The sequence below is a fragment of the Leucoraja erinacea genome, chromosome 19 (assembly GCF_028641065.1).
Source record: "Leucoraja erinacea ecotype New England chromosome 19, Leri_hhj_1, whole genome shotgun sequence".
Classification (NCBI taxonomy): domain Eukaryota; kingdom Metazoa; phylum Chordata; class Chondrichthyes; order Rajiformes; family Rajidae; genus Leucoraja; species Leucoraja erinaceus.
Genome location: NC_073395.1, coordinates 22,409,568 through 22,428,693, shown reverse-complemented (window position 1 = coordinate 22,428,693; position 19,126 = coordinate 22,409,568). Strand labels below are relative to the sequence as shown.

The following is a 19,126-nucleotide window of genomic DNA, read 5'->3' as shown; positions in this document are numbered from 1 at the left end:
AAAGCATTTCCACCTCGTGGTTCACAAAGTACCAAAATGGCAAAGTTGAACTGACATTGTTTGCACTCTGCATGTGCGCTGTTCTCCAGGGAATGCTAATTGAAAAAAACTATTTAATGGCTCGAAAAGTAATCTGCATCTTCAATTCTTATTTCTCTGGGTAGTTTAACTTTTGTTACATTAAATTACAGGTACTTTTGTTCCAATCAAAGAATCCACTTTAAAAAGTCCATTTACATGTAAAAGGAGCAGATTTCACCATCTATTTCAAGAGTATTTGTCACGGCAGTCTTACACAATGAAACTTTACCAGGAGCTACCTTGGCATCTGAAAACAAGTGGAGACTTCTCTGATTTATGTACCTTTCTATCTAATCCTCTGTAAGTAAACAATTTATCTTGTTTGATATAGTGTTTAATCATCACAGTCCCAACCTTTAGTCAGGCATCTACCTCTTATTAGAGGGCCGTACGCCCATGTGATAAAACTCCATTAAACGCTATAACTGGACCTCATAATGCATATGACTTTTACTAGAGCTCATAATTTTCTGTAATATTTTGGTGTGGGTATTGACATTCAGTGTTAATGGAGGATATTTAATGGCAATGTTTGCACTCTGCATGTGCGCTGTTCTCCAGGGAATGCTGTCATCAGGTCCTTGCTTCTCCACAGAAAACCTTTGAAAACATGATATTTAGAAATTATTCTTGTTGCAAATGAGTCCATTTACTCTTGATTCCACAGCCTCAGAATAAAAGAACATACCTTTAGAAAGGAGATGAGGAGTCAGACGGTGGTGAATCTGAAATGCATTGCCACAGATGGCTGTGGAGGCCAAGTCTTTGGGTATTTTTTAAGTGGAGATTGATAGATTCTTGATTAATAAGGGTGTCAAAGATTATGGGTAGTAGGCAGGAGGATGGGGTCGAGAGAGAAAGATAGGTCAGCCATGATTGAATGGTGGAATAGACTCAATGGGCCGATTGGCCTAATTCAGCTCCTGTTTTTTATGAACTTATGATATCCCAATTAAATTCTCTCCCTCTTTTCTTAATTAGTGGGGCCACATCTTCCAAACTACCAGAACAATTGTAAAATCTATAGAATCTTGGACGATGGTAACCCCAGAGCATCCAATAACTCTAAACCCATCTCTTTCAAAGTTCTAAGATGAAGGTCATAAGGTCTTTGGAGTATATCAACTTTCAAAGTCACCAACTTTTCTAAATTTATTTTTGATTAACATTTAACCTTCTCAATTCCTTGTCTGATCAGACACTTGATTGACTGATATATCCATCAATTGTGTGTCTACTTCAGTGAAGGCAGACACCAAGCAATTGTTTCATTCCTCTGTCATTTCTTTATATGCCATTAATGGAAAGGGACCCACATTAGTCCTTGTTAATCCTTTTCCCTTTACTTACCTATAAAAGCTGTTGCAGTTCAGATTTTTATGTATCTAGCCACTCTTTCCACATTTTAGTTTAGTTCCGTTTGGGATATAACATGGAATCAAGGCCCTTCGACCCACCGAGTCCATGCAGACCTGTTCACACCAGTTCTATGTCATCCCACTTTCTCATCCACCCCTTGAAAACTCCAGGCAATTAACAGAGGTCAATTAACCTACAAGCCCGCACGACTTTATGATGTGCGATGAAACCGGAACACCCGAAAGAAACCCATGCAGTCACAGGGAGAACATGCAAACCCCACACAGACAACACCTGAGGTCAGGATTAAACCTGGGTCTCTGGCATTGTGAGGCAGCAGCTTTACCTTATTTCTTTCCTTTATCACTGGTTTGGATTTTCTCTGCTAGGTTCTAAAATGCTTCCAACCTTCAGACCTCCTGTTGTTTCTTGCAACTTTTTATATCTATTCCTTTAAATACTACCTTACTTTCTCTGTTCATCTACATTACTTTTTTCTTTTGTTTTTTTGGCACCTTAATTTTTTTTAAATTATTTTAAATGCCAACCATTCCTTAATTACAGTCAACTCAAATGCTGTAATTGCAACGATACAATATTCCTCTAAGAGATGCATTTCTGACGTATTTATTAGAATTATTAGAATAGATTAAATAACTCAAATATTTATTGGAAACAACTAATTATTTCAGCTAACCAGAAAGATCACATGTCTAAAATCCTTTAATGAATTAAGTAAAACATGCATTTTCATCTATGTAATAATGTGGGACAAGTTTGCTATAACGCAGGTTTCCCTAACGTGAATTACATTGAATTTAGTTTAGAGATACAGCATGGAAACAGGCCTACCAAGTCCAATCACCCACTCACTCTTGTTCTATGGTATATTAACCTACAAACCTGCACGTCTTTGGGATGTTGGAGGAAACTAGGGTACTTGGAGGAAAGCCATGTGATCACATGCAAACTCCACATAGACACAACCGCTGAGGCCAGGATTGAACCCAGGTCTCTGGTGCTGTGAAGCATCAGGTCTACCAGCTGCACCACTGTGCTTCCTGATTGTCTCACAGGATGCCAATAATACTCACTAGTTAAAATTATTGTAGCTCATTCTGATCACAATGGCCAGGAACTCTTCCAAAACTGTTGCAATCTCATTGCAAACCTGGTTGGTTGATTATGGACCTGGTTCCCTCAGATTACGTATGCTGGATGATTAATATCAATAGCAGTAAAATGAAATATAAAAGTTAATATCAATAAAAAATCATGTTTAAAATAAAAGGTACTATTTATTTTTTCTTTTAGAATCATGTATACAATTTACGAGAATTCAAAGCATTCATACCAGTTGAAAATGGACCTTGTCTGTTACTGGGATGTGTTATCAAAGGCAGAATTTGATCCTGCAGTTTCCTATCAAAACATGGTAGATGAATTGTTGGCCACATCCAATCTATCAGCAGGATTGAAATATAAATCGACATTCACAGGTACCATCAAAAGGATATTTTTCGCAGTTTCTGATTGAAGATTCACAATTGAAGATTTAAAATTGAAGGAATTAAAGATTGAAACTGAATGAACTCTTGTTTAATTAACTTGAATGTTGTAAATAACAGAAGTTCACGTCATTACCAGTAGGTGGCTCTGTTTTATTATCTTCAAAACAGATCCCTTAATTACAGTTAAGAAAGACACAAAATGCTGGAATAACTCAGCGGGCTAGGCAGCATCTCTGGGGAGAAGGAATGGGGGATGTTTCGGGTCGAGACCCTTCTTCAGACTGCGAGTCAGGGGAGAAGGAATCTAGAGATATGGAAGGGTATAAAGAGCATGTAAGGTGTGGACAAAGGAATAACCAAAGTAGACGATGATCAAGGAAATATACGATGGTTCATTGTCTACTTTAGTTTAGTTAAGAGATACAGCACGGAAACAGGCCTTTCAGCCCACTGAGTCCGCACCGACCAGCGATCCCCTCACATTAACACAAGCCGGCATACACTTCTACCAAGTATACAGACCCAAGACAATGAACCTAGAAACTTGTACGTCTTTGGTGTGTGGGAGGAAACTGAAGATCACGGAGAAAACCCATACTGTCACGGGGAGAACGTACAAACTCCATACAGGCAGCACCCATAGTCGGGATCGAACCCGGGTCTCCGGCACTGCAAATGCTGTCAGACAGCTACTCTACCGCTGCTCCACCATGCCGCCCTTTGCCGTCGGTTGAAGGGAAGGTGACAACGAGGCAATGAAACAGTAAAATTAATCAGGACAGTGAAACTAGTAGGATAACAGGGAGGGGGAGGGACGGAGAGTGGGAAGGCAATGGCTACTTGAAGTTAGAGAAATCTTCCATATCTCTACTTTCCCTCTCCCCTGATTCTAAGTCTGAAGAAGGGCCTCAAACCGAAACGTCACCCATTCCGTCTCTCAAGAGATGCTGCCTGACCCACTGGGTTATGCCAGCATCCTGTGTCTATCATCGCTGTAAACCAGTATCTGCAGTTCCTTCCTACTGAAAGCTATGTCCGCTCATAATATATTCAAAATGTTTTCTTGGTTACATCTTGTGTATATAAACACGAGAGAGAAGCAAACTTTGTCAGTTCCTTTCTCACTGCAAGAATTGATTATAAGTGAAAATAAGTAACTAAACATCAAAAAATGCAAATGCTGGAAATACGTAATAAAAACTGAAAGTGTTGGAAACACTTATCAAGTCAGGCAGCATCTGTGGAAAGAAAAACATGAGTGAATATTTCAGGTTGAAGATGTTTCAGTTTAAGAAGGGTCTCTGACCTGAAATGATAAGTCTCCTTCTTTCCACAAATACTGCCTGACGTGGTTGCCAACATTTTCTACTGTTACTAAAATACTAGAGACCCTAATTTCTCAACGGAAAACTTTCATCATGCCTCTGAACATTGTTTGTCATTGCAGATAGTTACAGCACAGCGATGAGGTACAACAAATGTGTTCAAGCTGCCTTGATATGTTTTACTGCCGAGTTTCTGAAAGAACTCAAGAAGACCACAGCAGCAGAACAATTGCTCCTGATTGCCCAGTCTTTGCTACCAATGGTAAAATTAACCTTTTTGTCATACCTGCATTTAAATACCAATAATATTCCGAGTAGGAAGGTTCTCCGTAAACAAACATCGTTACAAAAATATACCTGGAAGTCATGATGCAGCGCTATAGGACTTTAGTTAAGTCGCATTTGGAGTATTGTGTGTGGTTCTGGTCGTCCCATTATAGGAAAGATGGGGAGCTTTTGGAGAAGGTGCAGGGGAGGTTTACCAGATGCTGCCTGGATTATAAGGTTTTAGCTACCAGGGGATAAACTTGGGTTGTTTTCTCTGGAATGCCGGAGGTCAAGGGGAGTTGATAGAAGTAGATAAAATTTATGAGAAGGCATTGATATGATAGTTAGTCAGAACCAGGGGAGGTAGTGGAGGCAGATACGATAGTGGCGTTTAAGAGGCTTTTAGATAGGGACATGGAAGTGCATGGAACAGAGGGATTATAGAGGATGTACAGGCAGATGAGACCAGTTTAATTTGGCATCATGATCGGCACAAACATTGTGGGCTGAAGGATACGTTCCTGTGCTGTACTATGTTTTATTTTTGTTTAAAATTTTTATAGATATTTATGCCTCAAAAGTGCTTTATTAAAGTAATAGCCTTGTTGTCCTGCAATACGATTAACTGACTTTAGTATTCCTGAACATAAAATTATGAAAACTGATATCAAAATAGTGCTCAATGTATACATGCATTAAACTCTAGACATAGAACTGAGAAATGTGCTTACACATTGCAATATTTATGTGCGTTACCTAATATAATTTCTATGAAGGAATTATTTTAAAAGACTGGGGTCGTGATATGGGTATTGTGGAGTCTGTGATTTTCATTGGTTCAATTTAAATAAATCAAGAGTATAGTGAGAATACAGGTAGCTCACATGAATATAGAAGTTGTGCATGGATTAGGTTTAGGTTTTAAGTTTTGGTTTATTATTGTCATGCTGAACTGAAGAGGCTATTCCCACGCTGTACGACTCTTGAGTAGCTGATCTCTCCTGCAGACTGCCGTTGCACATAGGTCGTCAGATCTTGTTGATTTTCACAGTTCGGATGCTCCAGGAAGTCAGGGACTCTGCCACAGTGACAGGGCATTGTCTACGACAGATCAAGGCTTTAGAGGGTTGGAAGGCTGAGGATCTCGATGGTCGCTGATTGATTACACATGGGTCTGGGAGTCTAGTCAGAAGGTCATTTAATCCTGAAGGTTGTCAGATCGCCAGACCTGAAAGTGGATTAAATAGAACATTGTTAGCAATTATGATAGAATGGAGCATTAAAAGAGTAGAACGATCATAATAAATGCAAGGAGATGACCTGCAGGGTGCAGCCTGCAAAGTGTCGCCACGCTCCAGCTCTTTCATGCTGAGGTCTGAGAATTTAAACATAAGGGTAACCACTTTAAATTATGTAAAAAGTGAAGCTATGTATTATTGAGAGGTAAGAATCTCATGAAAAGCAGAGAAAACAGCAGAGGTTACTGACAATATGAAGTTTGGGAGACCAGAGAATGGCAAAACACTGAGGTAAATAAATATGATGGTGGGAAATAAGGATGGCCGGCCTGGGAAAAGAATGGAGATAGGGAATGACACACAAAAATAATTTGCCATTCATGTTGATCGAGAGATACTGAAATTGAAAAATTTTGAAAGAAGTACGGTATTTCATATTATCTTGTCTCTTGTCACTCTTTGAAAAGTCCAATTACTGCCAAATCTGAAGCATATTTTTGATTGATTGCAGTCATGTCCTTTGAACCTGATGGAAACAGAGATTAATTTTAAAGTGCACTATTGCATTGGAGAAATGAGCCTCACTGCGGGAAATTTGCAGAATGCAGAAAAGCATTTTCAAAGGGCTTTGCACAGCATTGATTATGCACCGAAAAACCTCAGGAAATATTTTCCAGATATCATAATTTGCACAGGTAATAGAAAACATATTGTATGTCACTCAGGAAAGTGAACGTTATAACATACCAGAGGAGTTAGTGTGAAAACAGAAGAGTTTTATTGTCATATGTCCCAAAATGAAACAATGACATTTTTACTTGCAGTAGCACAATAGATATGCAAAGGTAGTACTCTGTAAACACCGTGGTTCAGAGCTTATTTAGAAGTTGCAGTGTTTAATAGCAGGATGGTTGTAGGGAAGAAGCTGCTCCTGAATCTAGACATTAAAGTTTTCAGGCTCCTATATGTTCTTCCTGATGCAGGAGTAAAATGAGTGTGGCCCGGGAGGCAACGACTCCAGTAAAACACTTAGATGGTGGGAGGATGTTATGTGTATGGGAGGCATGGGTTCGCAAATTATTTTTTCCTTTCGCAAATGTTACCCCTCAATTTGCACTTTAATTCTGAACATTGAATAAAACCCATGTGTTTATAAAATTACATCCCCTGTTTGTACCTCTACTGTGTCACATCTAGGGGGAGCGCCAATCCCGTCTGAAAATCTGGGCGATAAACCTCAATGGTGATTTTCCATCAGTGTTCCACAATGAATGCAATGGTTCTTTTCAGTTTCATTATTATCTGGAAAATATATGTTTGTCATGAGTGAGCTTTAATGTTAGAGAACATCTTGAGGCATGGGATAAATTCAACTTCTCGAGTTGAAGAAGGGTCCCAACCAGGGCCCCGGCCTCTGGGGGTGCGGGGCCCAATTAGGAACAATTTTGGTGAGCCCCAGGTTCCCAGCTAAGGCCTGTAGATTCATAGAAATATAATTAAAGTCTATTATAGACTTTATATCTCGATGGTAGAATGGAAAGTAAACAAAGTGTGCGCTTAAAATGTGCGCTTAATGGACCAAACAGATCTTAGCTACATTTTAAGATAAAACTGCATACATGTAAGCCTACAAGTAACAAACAAAATGTGTAGATCACCTCTGAAAAGTACATAGTTACACTACCACTTGTTTTAGTGACTGAAATGGAAAACAATTAATTTCATTAAATAGATCCTGGAAAACCAATAACCATTGGTGAAAAACCAGTCCAGGCATTAAATTTTGGACTTCGGCCCCATCCTATCCTTTGGGCTTCTACCCCATCCTAACTTAGTTGTGTGTGTTAGTTGTCTGTGCGTTATGTGTGTGTGGGAGGGAAGGAAGGAGAGAAGGGAGGGTGGGAGGGAAGGAGAGAAGGGAGGAAGGACGGGAGGGAGGGAAGTAGAGAAAGGAGGGAGGGAAGGAGAGAAAGAGGGATGGAATGAATGAGAGAAGGGAAAAGAGAGAGGAAGGAGGGGGGGAAGGAGAGAAGGGAGGAGAGGGCCGGTGGCGGGAGCGGGTGCCGGGGTCCGGGTGTGAGCTGAGGCCGATGTTTGTAAACGTTGCTCCAACCCCCGGCCCAACCCTCTGTGTATTGTTCACCGCGTCTCCCCGGGCAAGAGCGGAACTCGCTATCAAAACATGGAGGGGACGGGGTACACAATTTTTTGGCGGCCACGCGCGCATGCGCACACTCACACGCGCGAGGCTTCGGAGGCTCAATCCAGCGTTAAATGCTGCTTCTCCGCGTTGGCCATATTTCCCGCAGGTCCAGGAAGGGCTATAGGCTCACCTGGCGGGACAGGCAGAGTTGACCTGGTTTAGCGCTGCTTCTCTGCGCTGGTTGTGGGCCTGGAGGCACCGCGCCAGTCTGACTACCGACCAAAGATCCTATAGCGGAGGATCTTTGCTGCTGACCTCTATGGCCACCGGTGGGGTGGGGTGGTTACTCGGGAGGGGGCGGGATAGCGCCAGAGACCCGGCCGGGATCGATCCTGGCTGCGGATGAAGCGCAGGTCTGTGCCACGTCTCCCTCCTCCAATCACCGCACTGTATCCTCAGTCGCACACCCCTCCCCCCCACTCCTCCCTCCTCCAATCATTGCGCTGAATTATCATGTCCCACCCCCATTGCCTGCTGACCAACGTCTCTCTCGTCCAATCAGCGCCCTCGATCTTCAGTCTCACTCCCACTGTCTCGCGGAAAGCGGAGATTTCACCGGGTTTTAAAATCCGGATTACAAAAACTTGGGGGGGCATGTCCCCCACCTCTCAAAACATGGGGGGGACGTGTCCCCTCTGGCACCCCCGGGTTTTCCGCCCCTGTCCCCGGGGAGAGAGAGGGGTGGAGCTGGGGTTGTGTGTGTGACTGGAGGGACGGGAGCGCTGCCATGAGCGAACGAACCACCTCCCCCTCTCCCCCTTCTCTATTCCCCCTCATACCCCCCTCCCCGTCTACACCTTTCTTCCCGCTCCGCCCCTCTACTCTCTCTCCGCCCCTCTCTCCCCCCTCTATCCGGGGTAGATATACCCGAGCCGAGAGTAGATAACTGGCGCGAGGCCCCCTTACTCGCGGGACCCAATTGGGAGCAATCTGTCCAATCGGCCTAAGGCCGGCCCTGGTCCAAACCAGAAACGTTACCTATTCCACCTTCTCCAGAAATGTTGAGTTACTCCAGCACTGGTTTTTTTTGTAATTCAACCTGTCCCTCATTACCAGGACATTAATGGAAAGCTGATGGAACTTTTACTGGGCATAATTAAACCAAACCACTCGGTTTGCATCCTATAAAACTAGATTGATCCTGGTTGTTCCACAGCCCATGATCTCTGTAGTCGGGATCGAACCCAGGATCTGGCACTGTGAGGCAGCTACTTTACCGTTGCACCACTGTACCGCCCCTCAGATGCACTTGTCAATCACCTTCAAGCAATGAAATAATCAGTTCCCTTAAGCTGTAACAATAAATGCTGCAATTTCTTAAATTGTGTTGGTATCTGAATAGAGCAACTTAATTGCTAATTTGCCTTGCAGTGCAGTTGTTGTGTAAACTGGCTAATTTACTGATGAATGAAGGCTCCCCCAAAGTTGATGAGATCCTACTCAAGACAAAGAAAATGATTAAAAAAATCCACAGTCCATACGGAGAAGCAAACTTTAAAATTCTTGAAGGTTTCCAGAAGTAAGTTTGTTTACTGGTTACTTCTGCTTGTCTTTTCACATCAAAGGCTGTTACTACACCTTATCAATGTGCTCACAGGGAACTAAACATTAATCATCTTCTTTACTGTTTTTATGCTCGACCCCTTTAGAAGTCCTTGTGCATTAACTACATGCTGGAGGACTGGAAACTCAGTAAGGAAAGTGCTGGAGTAACTCAGGCAGTATCTGTGGAGGGCATGGATAGGCACCATTTTGGGTTGGATCCTTCTTTAGTCTGAAGAAGCTGCCCATCCCGCTGACATACTCCAGCACTTTGTGTTTTGTTGAAGATTCCAGCATATGTCTTGATTGTAACTTTTACACTCTATGAGTCAATAGATTATGGCTTAAAGTTCCATCCCCAAAACATTAACAATACAACACTCAACTCAAGCATCAGTAGGTACTGCCTATTTCATGATGCCGACTTTCAAATGAGATGAGTAATCAAGGTTTAAGATGGCCTCTGAAGCCAACACAATACAATGGACAAGAATGCGGGAATTCCCTCCATTAATCTGACCAATACAGACTCAGTCATACAGCATGGAAACAGGCCCTTAAGGCCCTGTCCCACTTGGCCGTCATTTACACGACAGGCCGGTAGTGGATGACGCGAGACAGTCGCACGAAGGTCGCGCGCGTCATCATGCGTCCGCACAGCCGTCTAGAGCGCATGACGTCATTTAAAGATAGACACAAAATGCTGGAGTAACTCAGCGGAACCGGCAGCATCTCTGGCGAGAAGGAATGGATGATGTTTCGGGTTGAGATTCTTCTTCAGTCTGAAGAAGGGCCTTGACCCGAAATGTCACCCATTGCTTCTCTCCAGAGATGCTGCCGGTCCCGCTGAGTTACTCCTGCATTTTGTGTCTATCTCCAATCATTTTGGCCCCGCTCTGGGAGTAGGAGTGGGGGCGGATCCGGATCCGCAACGGCTGTGAGCCCCAGGCCGAGCTCGGCGACAGCTTGCCTGCTTCTGCTGCTGTTGGAGGTGTGACGTGGCGCCGCGCCAGGGTGTCCCACTTGCCCGTCATTTACGCGACAGGTCGGTGGCGCGCGAAGATTTCGTGCAGAACAATACCGCGTGCAACTCCACACTCCTGCACGCCACTCCATGCGCCCGTCCCGCGCTACCCACATGCTACCAGGTCGCGCAAATGCCGCGCAAATGATGGCCAAGTGGAACAGGCCCTTTAGGCCCAACTTACGTATAACAACCATGATGCCCCATCTACACTAATTCCACCTGCCTGCATTTGGCCAATATCCCTCTAAATGTTTCCTATCCCGCTACCAACACCATGACAAAGAATAGATTACTTGGGCATCTTCACATTTCTGTTTATGGGGGCTTGATGGATAGAAATTGGTTACCACATGACATGAATTAAAATGGTAACTACTCCTAAAATTCCTCACTGGTTGTAATATGCTTCGAATGTCCAAACTCATTAAAGGCATTATGAAAGTCAAATTTTAGCTAATATTAATAGTATATTTTTCATTTTCCTACTTGGATTGTAATATACTTTCTAGAAGTTACAGTATTAGTCATTGACCATCCTTTAAAACTTATGATTAAAGTAATTTCACTGTCTTCTTAGCATCCATGTCGGAATATTTTCTGTTGCTGAACAATGTTTTCGAGGTGCTCTGGATATCAGGCAGAAATGGTATGGTAAATTACATCCCCTTGTTGGTGAGCTAATGGAATTTCTGGGGGATGTATTATCCAGTTATGAGGCATCAAAGAGGTAATTGCTGCTATTTATACCATTCCTCTCTCCCCATGAAAGTGTTAAAATTCTTGCGGTCAAAATTCAATGCAGTATTCTAGAAGGTCCTTTACCTCTGTCTTAAGTTTTCATGAAAAGTTATCAATGTGAAATATTAGCTCTGGTTCTCTCTCCACTGATGATGCCTGACTTGTTGAGTATTTCTAGTATTTTTCCAATTAAAATTTAGATTTCCATACAATTAGTTCTGTTATAATGCCTCAGTAGCATTCCAAAGAAACCTTGCGTTACAGAAAATTACGTTAAAAATTGTGTCAAAGGGGAAAAGAGGGTTAGGGGCTAGAGAGTTACAGACTCGCAATAGCAGTTATTTTTTCTTGAGGATTTTCAAGGATGAAGGCCTTTTTAATAGCTCTATATTTAATGTGGTTACTTCAAACTAAAAATACAAAAGGCTGTATGTTACATTGAAACTGATGTATTACACTCGCATAATAGAAATAACGCTCCCTAATTCATCAATGGCATTATATGCAATATGCAACGTGGAAACATATTACAGCAAAATGTATCTGCATTTGTTTTGTCTACCAGTTATCTAAATATTTAGTACTAGTAAGGCACTATCTAAACTCCAGAGTAAATTTCAGAAAACTGAGGCTCAGTTTAACACAAAGTAACTAAATTTACAGAAATGTAATACTGACCTTTTTAATAGTTGTGGTGATTTGAAGAAAATCAGTGGCAAAAATTGTTTCAGTGTGGAGGGAGGAGTAGCATAGTCTTTTAGACACTAGATAGATAGATAGATAGATAGATAGATAGATAGATAGACAAAATGCTGGAGGACAGGCAGCAACTCAGGAGAACATTGATAGGCGATGTTTCGGGTCGGTACTCTTCTTCAGACTCAAGTCTTAAGAAGAAAATCGCTAGGTGACATTTCAGGTCGGAACCCCCTGAGACTCCAGAGATGCTGTCTGACCTGCTGAGTTACTCTAAATAAATGATTTCGAGGGATATGGGTCAAAACAAGGGGAAGCTTGGTCGGCATTCTGAGAAAGTCTTTCACAACTATTCATTATCTTATTGCTCACAGTTGGTGTTTGCTGGTGTTTTGGATTTACAAAGAGGCATCTATATCATCACACAATGTATTTTGATTTATGACTTTATAGGAGTGAAGCAGAAGGGATTTACAGACAAGTGATCAAGATTCAAGAGGAAACCGGGCGGCGGCAAGCCACATCTCCAGAGAGTCAAGAACAAGTCGATCTCAACAAAGCCCTTACAATTTCAAAACTAGGTATGAAATATGCATACTTATTCTTGGGATGATGTTTCTTGAAACAGTGTCCACAAGAACTTTGTGACAGTTGGCATAGAACAAATGCACTGTACAGGAAACATCTGGGTAACTATTTACAAAATACGCAATGACAGAAAATATCATCAGCCACTGTGCTGGAAAATAAATGTAGTGAAGATAAATGTGATCAATTTAAAGGCTAAGGTATCAATTTGTTAGGATGGCAATATTAAGAAATTTGTAGTTTAAGTTTAAATAGAAAAAGCTGCAAATACTATAAACAAAAGTTGGAAAGTGTGCCAAAAGGCAAGAGCCAACAAAGAAAAACATTGTTTAGCATTTCAGTTTCAATGAAGAGACTGCAACTGAATATTTAACCCATCCTTCATTTTTTTCAAACGTCGGTTGCGATTCCATAATTTATTTCTAATACTTCAGGTTTATTGTACTGGAATCATACTCATTAACATCTTATCTATCATACTGTGCCATAAATCTCTTCCCAGTTTCCTACCGGCAACTGAACTATCCCAACCAACAACTAGAGAGCAGTCCTGAGCTACTATCTACCTCATTGAAGGCCCTTGGATTATATTTGTCTTTCTGGACTTTATCTTGCACTAAACGTGATTCCCTTTATCACGTATCTGTACACTGTGGATAGCTTGATTGTAATCATGTACAGTCTTTCCCCTGACCGGTTATCACACAACAAATAGCTTTTCACCGTTGGTACCACAGTTGGTACTCATGCCAATCAACTAAACTAACTAAAAAAACTAAATGCATCCCATAGGAAATGAAACAAATTTGGGCAAATCTAAAAGAACCAACAATCTGGCAGAGGAACAATCTGGTGGAGGAACAATCTAACATCTGTGGATTTAAATAATAGGCAGTTCTCAATGTGGGTATATAACATAAAATCTGTACCGATGTACGAGTGTACAAACAGTCATATCTGGCGATTCTTGCATGCGGTCTCTGTACTATTTCAATACATTTTGTACTAATTGGGGATTGTGCTTGGCAATACTTTACTGAATTGTATGCAAAAAATAACTTTGCTGTACGTCTGTACATGTGACAATAACGAACCATTGATATAATCACTTTTTTTAAACAGGTAGACTTCTGCAAAATGACGTGAGTTATAGGGTCAAAAAGGAGGCAGCAGAATGTTTACGTCAGTCATTTGACCTTCTAACCAAGCTGCTAGGTTCAAAACATCACCTAACAATGGATGTTCAAAGGTATGAAATCTTTGCATTTTATTAGTCATTAACTACATTAAAATCTCTATATCTCACTGCCATTTTTTCCCCCCCATAGGTCACTGAAACAGGCAGAGTTACAAATCCACAAAGATTTTGCATTTTTCAAGAGGCCGGTGATCCCAACATCTGAAAAATCCTCAGGTCTACCATCAACAAAGGAAAATACGCTGACCAGTCCTCGTCTCATTTCCAAAAAGCTTCAAACAACGAAGAATGGTCTTCAGACAGCGGCCAGTTTAAAACCTGCAAAAACAATAGGGGAGACACAAACAGATGTCTGTCCTGCAATACGGGCTGGTGTGAAATGTGAGGACGATGAATCTACTCTGGCACAGGAGGATTTGGACAGTTCAAGTTCTACTTTGAATTTACATATTTGCAAACGCAATTTGCCTCAAAGACCATGTCCGTTAATGGTGCAACAAGGAAGCAAATGTCCAGTTATAAAAAGGAATTCAACTGCATTGGCCAAAAACCATACCCAGGCTGCTTCAGTATTCAAGCCATTAGCTACCAACAAACAAGCTACTTTTGCGCAAGGCATTAGTTCCTTAACACCACCTTCAAGAACCATTCCTTCAGAAAGAAGACTTTGCTTGGCATCGTTCATCCTGGCAGCTTCGAACAGTTCCAGACCTTTGCTGCCCAAAAGACGGACAATAAGAAGGAATAGTGAGATGGCTTGAAAGAAGTTTTGTGCTTCTTTGCTGATGTACATTGCCATAAAGCAGTAGGGTTTGGGTATCCCAGAGCTGCTCTTAGACATACGGATTAGACCAAAGATCTTATAGCGCTATAAGATCTTTGGATTAGACTATTAATGACAGCCACATAGTCAAATTGGAAGATAGAAAAATTGGAAAGTGAGACAGCTAACATCATTCTCAAGTCCTTCTTGGTTCACAAAGCATGTCCCTAAATGTTTTATTCGCTAAGAGTTGAGGATGTTGAATGTTCATGAATAAAGAGCTAAGCCATAAATACAATCTCATCTTTCTTTATTATCAAAACTCACTACAGGGGACACCACAAATTGAGAATCCTAAAGCACAAAGTGAGAGAAGTTTGGCTTTGGTTGCCACCACCGTTATTACTGTGTGCAGGGCGGCACAGTGGTGCAACAATAGAGTTGCTGCCTTACAGCACCAGGGACCAGGGTTTGACCCTGACCGCAGGTGCGGTCTGCACGTAGTTTGTACGTTTTCCCTGTGATCATGTGGGTTTGCCCCGGTGCTCCAGTTTCCTCCTATGTTCGAAAGGTGTACAGATTTGTAGTTTAATGTCTGGTAAAATCATAAATGTGTCCCTAGTGTGTAGGATAGTGCTAGTGTTTGGGGACCACAGGTCAGCACAGACTTGGTGAGCTGAAGGGCCCTTTTCCATGCTGTATCTCTAAAGTTTAAAGTCTATAGAGTACAACTGACAGCTACTCTTGCATGCACTGTACCTTTTCACCTTGTTCACCAGGGGCATTGGGTAAAATATGTTGCAACATAGATGGATAGATAGGTAGATAGATAGGTAGATAGATAGATAGATAGATAGATAGATAGATAGATAGATAGATAGATAGATAGATCCTTTATTGTCATTCAGACCTTTCGGTCTGAACGAAATTATGTTGCCTGCAGTCATACACAGAATCAATAATAACAAAACTTACAATAAACACAAATTAAACATCCACCACAATGAGTTCACCAATCACATCCTCACTGTGATGGAGGAAAAGTCTTAGTCTCCGTCTCTTCCCTCCTTGTTCTCCCTCTGCGCTGAGGCGATCGATCCAGGCCGAAGATGCTGCCCTCCAGTCCAGCGGACCTCCGTGGTGATGTCGCCGCCGCCGAAAGCCGGAACGCTGTCTCCGCTCCGAGACGGCCCGCCACAGCATCAGCTCCGGGCCGCCGCCCCCGCTCCAGGCCGCCGCCCAGCCCCAGGTCCTGCAGTCTCTGCTCCAGGCCACCGCCCCAGCTCCGGGTCCTGCAGTCTCCACTCCAGGTCCCGCAGTCTCTGCTCTGGGCCGCTGCCCCAGCTCCAGGCCGCCGCCCCTGCTCCGGGTCCCGCAGTCGCCGCTCCAGGTCCCGCAGTCTCCGCTCCGGGCCGCCGCCCCAGCTCCGGGTAGTCGCCCCAGCTCTAGGCCGCTGCCCCAGCTCCGGGTCCCGCAGTCTCAGCTCCGAGCCCCGCTGCGTCAGCTCCAGGCCGCTGCCGAAAGCCAGAACGCTGCACCAGCAACTCGGGCCACCGCTGCCTTAGCCCACGAAGATGGCCAGCCTCTCGTTGGTAAGTCCTGGCTGGCTCTGCCTCCGGAGCCTCGGGGTCGGTCGCAGGTTGGAGGCCACCAGCTCCGCCATTAGGCCTCAGCGCAGACGGAGGCAGAGAAGGGGGATACGACACGAAAAAGTTGCATTCCCCTGAAGGAAGAGACAGAAAACATGTTTCACCCCTTCTAACACAACCCAACAAACTAAAACTTAACCAAAACAAGACAAAAAAAACAACAGAAAAAAGTAAAGACAGACGGACTGCAGGCGAGCTGCAGCTGTTAACAGCGCCGCCACTTCCGGAGTGACTTTGGTTAGACGGCATTTGTTGTGCCATGTGTTATTCTGGCCGTCCCATTACAGGAAAGACGTCAAGGCTTTGGAGAGGGTGCAGAAGAGGTTTATCAGTATGCTGCCTGCATTAGTGGATATTTACTATAAGGAGAAGTTGGACACATTTGAATTGTTTTCTCTTGAATGCCGAATGTTGCGGGGAGACATGATAGAAATTTACAAAATTACGAGTGGCAGATTCTCCAGCATTTTTGGCTACCTTTGATTTTTCCAGCATCTGGAACCTTTTTTCCCCAGGGTGGAAATGTTAAAGACCTCAGGAGAGCTGCCGTGTTGCATTGCAGTATCCATTGTGATTCATCCTAATGGAATGAGCTCGTTTTAGATGCCATTATTAATTTTGTCTTCAGGGTCCTGTGGGAGTAAAGCAGGAGTAGGCCTAATTCCTGGAGTGTGTAAGAGATGACATAGTAGTATATACAACTATATATAGTATACTACTACATATGTGTTAAATATTCTACTGCTAGTTGCATATACCACAGTAATATACATCAACATATACCCTAATAGTATAGTATAATATATGTAATAGGATATCTATGTTACTAAAAGTCTGATCTTGACCACTTCCTGTTCTGTATATTGATTTTAGAAAAAACGCTGCCATTTACGGCTGCGATTTTTGGCCATCTTACTCAGAGTCCCCCTCCGCTGCGCAGGACAAGAGAATTTTTCCCATCATTTAAAAGTAAAAGAGTTATTAGTGTTTAAAAAATGTTGAGATTCTCTCTCCTGAAGGCCACGCCCCTTCCGGAGGGACTATAAAACCCGGAAGTGTTGAGTGCCTCAGTCAGTCTCTGCATGATGGGGGAAGCGAGAGGATCACGTCTCTCAGTCTGAGCTGTGAATAACACTGAACACATGTCTACTAAACTGTGAGTGGTTTTACTGACCTGTCAGTGCCCTTAATATGGTTTGAAAATATAGTTTGGAAATGCGAAAGCTGTGTTGCCTTTGATTTGGAAATGCTAGAGCTATGTTGCCTTTGGTTTGGAAATGCTAAAGCTGTGTTGCCTAATTAAAGTTGCCTTGCCTGAATTAAAGTTGCCTTGCCTAATTAAAGTTGCCTTGCCTAATTAAAGTTGCCTTGCCAAGTTAAAGTTGCCTTGCCTAATTAAAGTTGCCTTACCTTCTATATAATTAAAAGTCTAATCTTGACCACTTCCTGTTTGCACTTTATATTCATCATCAGTGCCCCGCTCCCTGCCATGGATGCCCTGCACCACAAATGGTGTCTGAGACGGGCCGGGAAAATCATCAAGGTCCCCTCTCACCCTAACCATGGACTATTTGCCCTTCTCCCATCAGGGAGGCGGTACAGGAGCCTCAGGTCTCGCACAAGCAGGCTGAGGAACAGCTTTTTCAATAACACCATTACACTGCTGAACTCACAGTCCTGTCGCTAGCTATCTTTAGACTCTCCCATTTGTATACATTTATTTGCCTATGTAGACTCTCCCATTTGTATACATTTATTTGCCTATGTACAAGTTTAATTCATCCACAGTCCACACATTGTTAACCAGTATTTTTATTTCTACTATCTTGCACTATGACCAGACGCTAAACTGCATTTCGTTGTACCTGTACTCGTGTTTGTGCAATGACAATAAAGTTGAATTGAATTGAATATTAATTTTAGAAAGAAACGCTACCCGTACGCCTGTAATTTTTGGCCATCTTACTCAGAGTCCCCTTCCGCTCATCGGGTGCCGAGGATTTTTCCCATCTATGAAAAATAAAAGAGTTATTAGTGTTTAAAAAATGTTGAGATTCTCTCTCCTGTCAATCATGCCACGAAGGTCACAACCCTACTGGTGAGAGGGGGGAGGGACTATAAAACCCAGAAGTGTGGGCGTGGCTCAGTCTCTGCAAGATGGAGAGGTCATGACTCGCTGTCTTTAGTGGCCTTGCACCCTGCTTGAAGTGGTAAGAAACTGCACTTTAATTTGGTGGCCATGCATCCTGCTTGAAGTGGAATTTCAAGGAATAGCCGTGAGTCAACTGCCAGCCCACCAGCCGTGAGTGACTGAGCTGCCAGCACAACAGGCTTGAGTGACTGAGCCGCAAGCGCAAGGATCCATTTGGCCCACAATGTCCATTCTGGAAACCAGTCCCTTCAGCCTACAACACCCATACTGATGCTTCAGAAAACGCCCCCACCCCCCACTGGCCACCAATATTGGAATTGGTGGAGAGGTGGAACATTGAGTTAGGGGACCAGCCCTCCCATGTGATGCTGGGACCCAACTATAAATATTTATAATTTATAAGAGATAGTATTCTACATGGAATGTACTACAGGGTTGGTGTATTTAAGAAGCTTTTGGATAGGCATATGAATATGGAGAGAATGGAGGGATATGGAGAAAGGATTAGTTTAGTTTGGCATCATGTTCGGCACAAACTGTGCTGTACTATTCTATGCTTTATCATTATGTTCAGGAACCATTGAGGGATCAGGCTATTTTGGACCACGCATTGTGTAACAAGAAAGTGTTAATTGATAATCTGGAGCCTTTAGGGATCATTGATTATGATAAGAATTGTATGTAAAGATTCTGTGATTTAGTTTTGACGTGACAGTGGGCTTTTAGGATGCTCTGTAGCTGCTCAGTAACAATCCTTGACTCACACTCCCTTGAGGGAACATATCATTC

General features: G+C 42.7%; 1 protein-coding gene and 1 long non-coding RNA gene across 3 annotated transcripts in view; one reads left to right on the top strand and one right to left on the bottom strand.

Annotated features, from left to right (window-relative positions):
• The window catches only part of ttc41 (tetratricopeptide repeat domain 41), a 44,199-nt gene extending 28,996 nt beyond the window's left edge, over window positions 1–15,203 (top strand). For both annotated transcript variants that reach the window (XM_055650631.1, XM_055650630.1), the window contains 9 exons: window positions 192–381; window positions 2,755–2,939; window positions 4,399–4,538; window positions 6,293–6,476; window positions 9,356–9,503; window positions 11,131–11,280; window positions 12,441–12,568; window positions 13,698–13,824; window positions 13,904–15,203. In XM_055650631.1, the coding sequence (XP_055506606.1) occupies window positions 192–381; window positions 2,755–2,939; window positions 4,399–4,538; window positions 6,293–6,476; window positions 9,356–9,503; window positions 11,131–11,280; window positions 12,441–12,568; window positions 13,698–13,824; window positions 13,904–14,534 (1,883 nt within the window). In that variant the 3' untranslated portion in view covers window positions 14,535–15,203. The remainder of the gene's footprint in view (window positions 1–191; window positions 382–2,754; window positions 2,940–4,398; window positions 4,539–6,292; window positions 6,477–9,355; window positions 9,504–11,130; window positions 11,281–12,440; window positions 12,569–13,697; window positions 13,825–13,903) is intronic.
• Window positions 5,457–8,364, bottom strand: LOC129706367 (uncharacterized). The gene is made up of 2 exons (XR_008725043.1): window positions 8,015–8,364; window positions 5,457–5,771 (listed from the first exon to the last, which is right to left on the bottom strand). It is a non-coding gene; the product is annotated as an uncharacterized LOC129706367 (long non-coding RNA).
• Window positions 15,204–19,126: the final 3,923 nt, after the last annotated feature.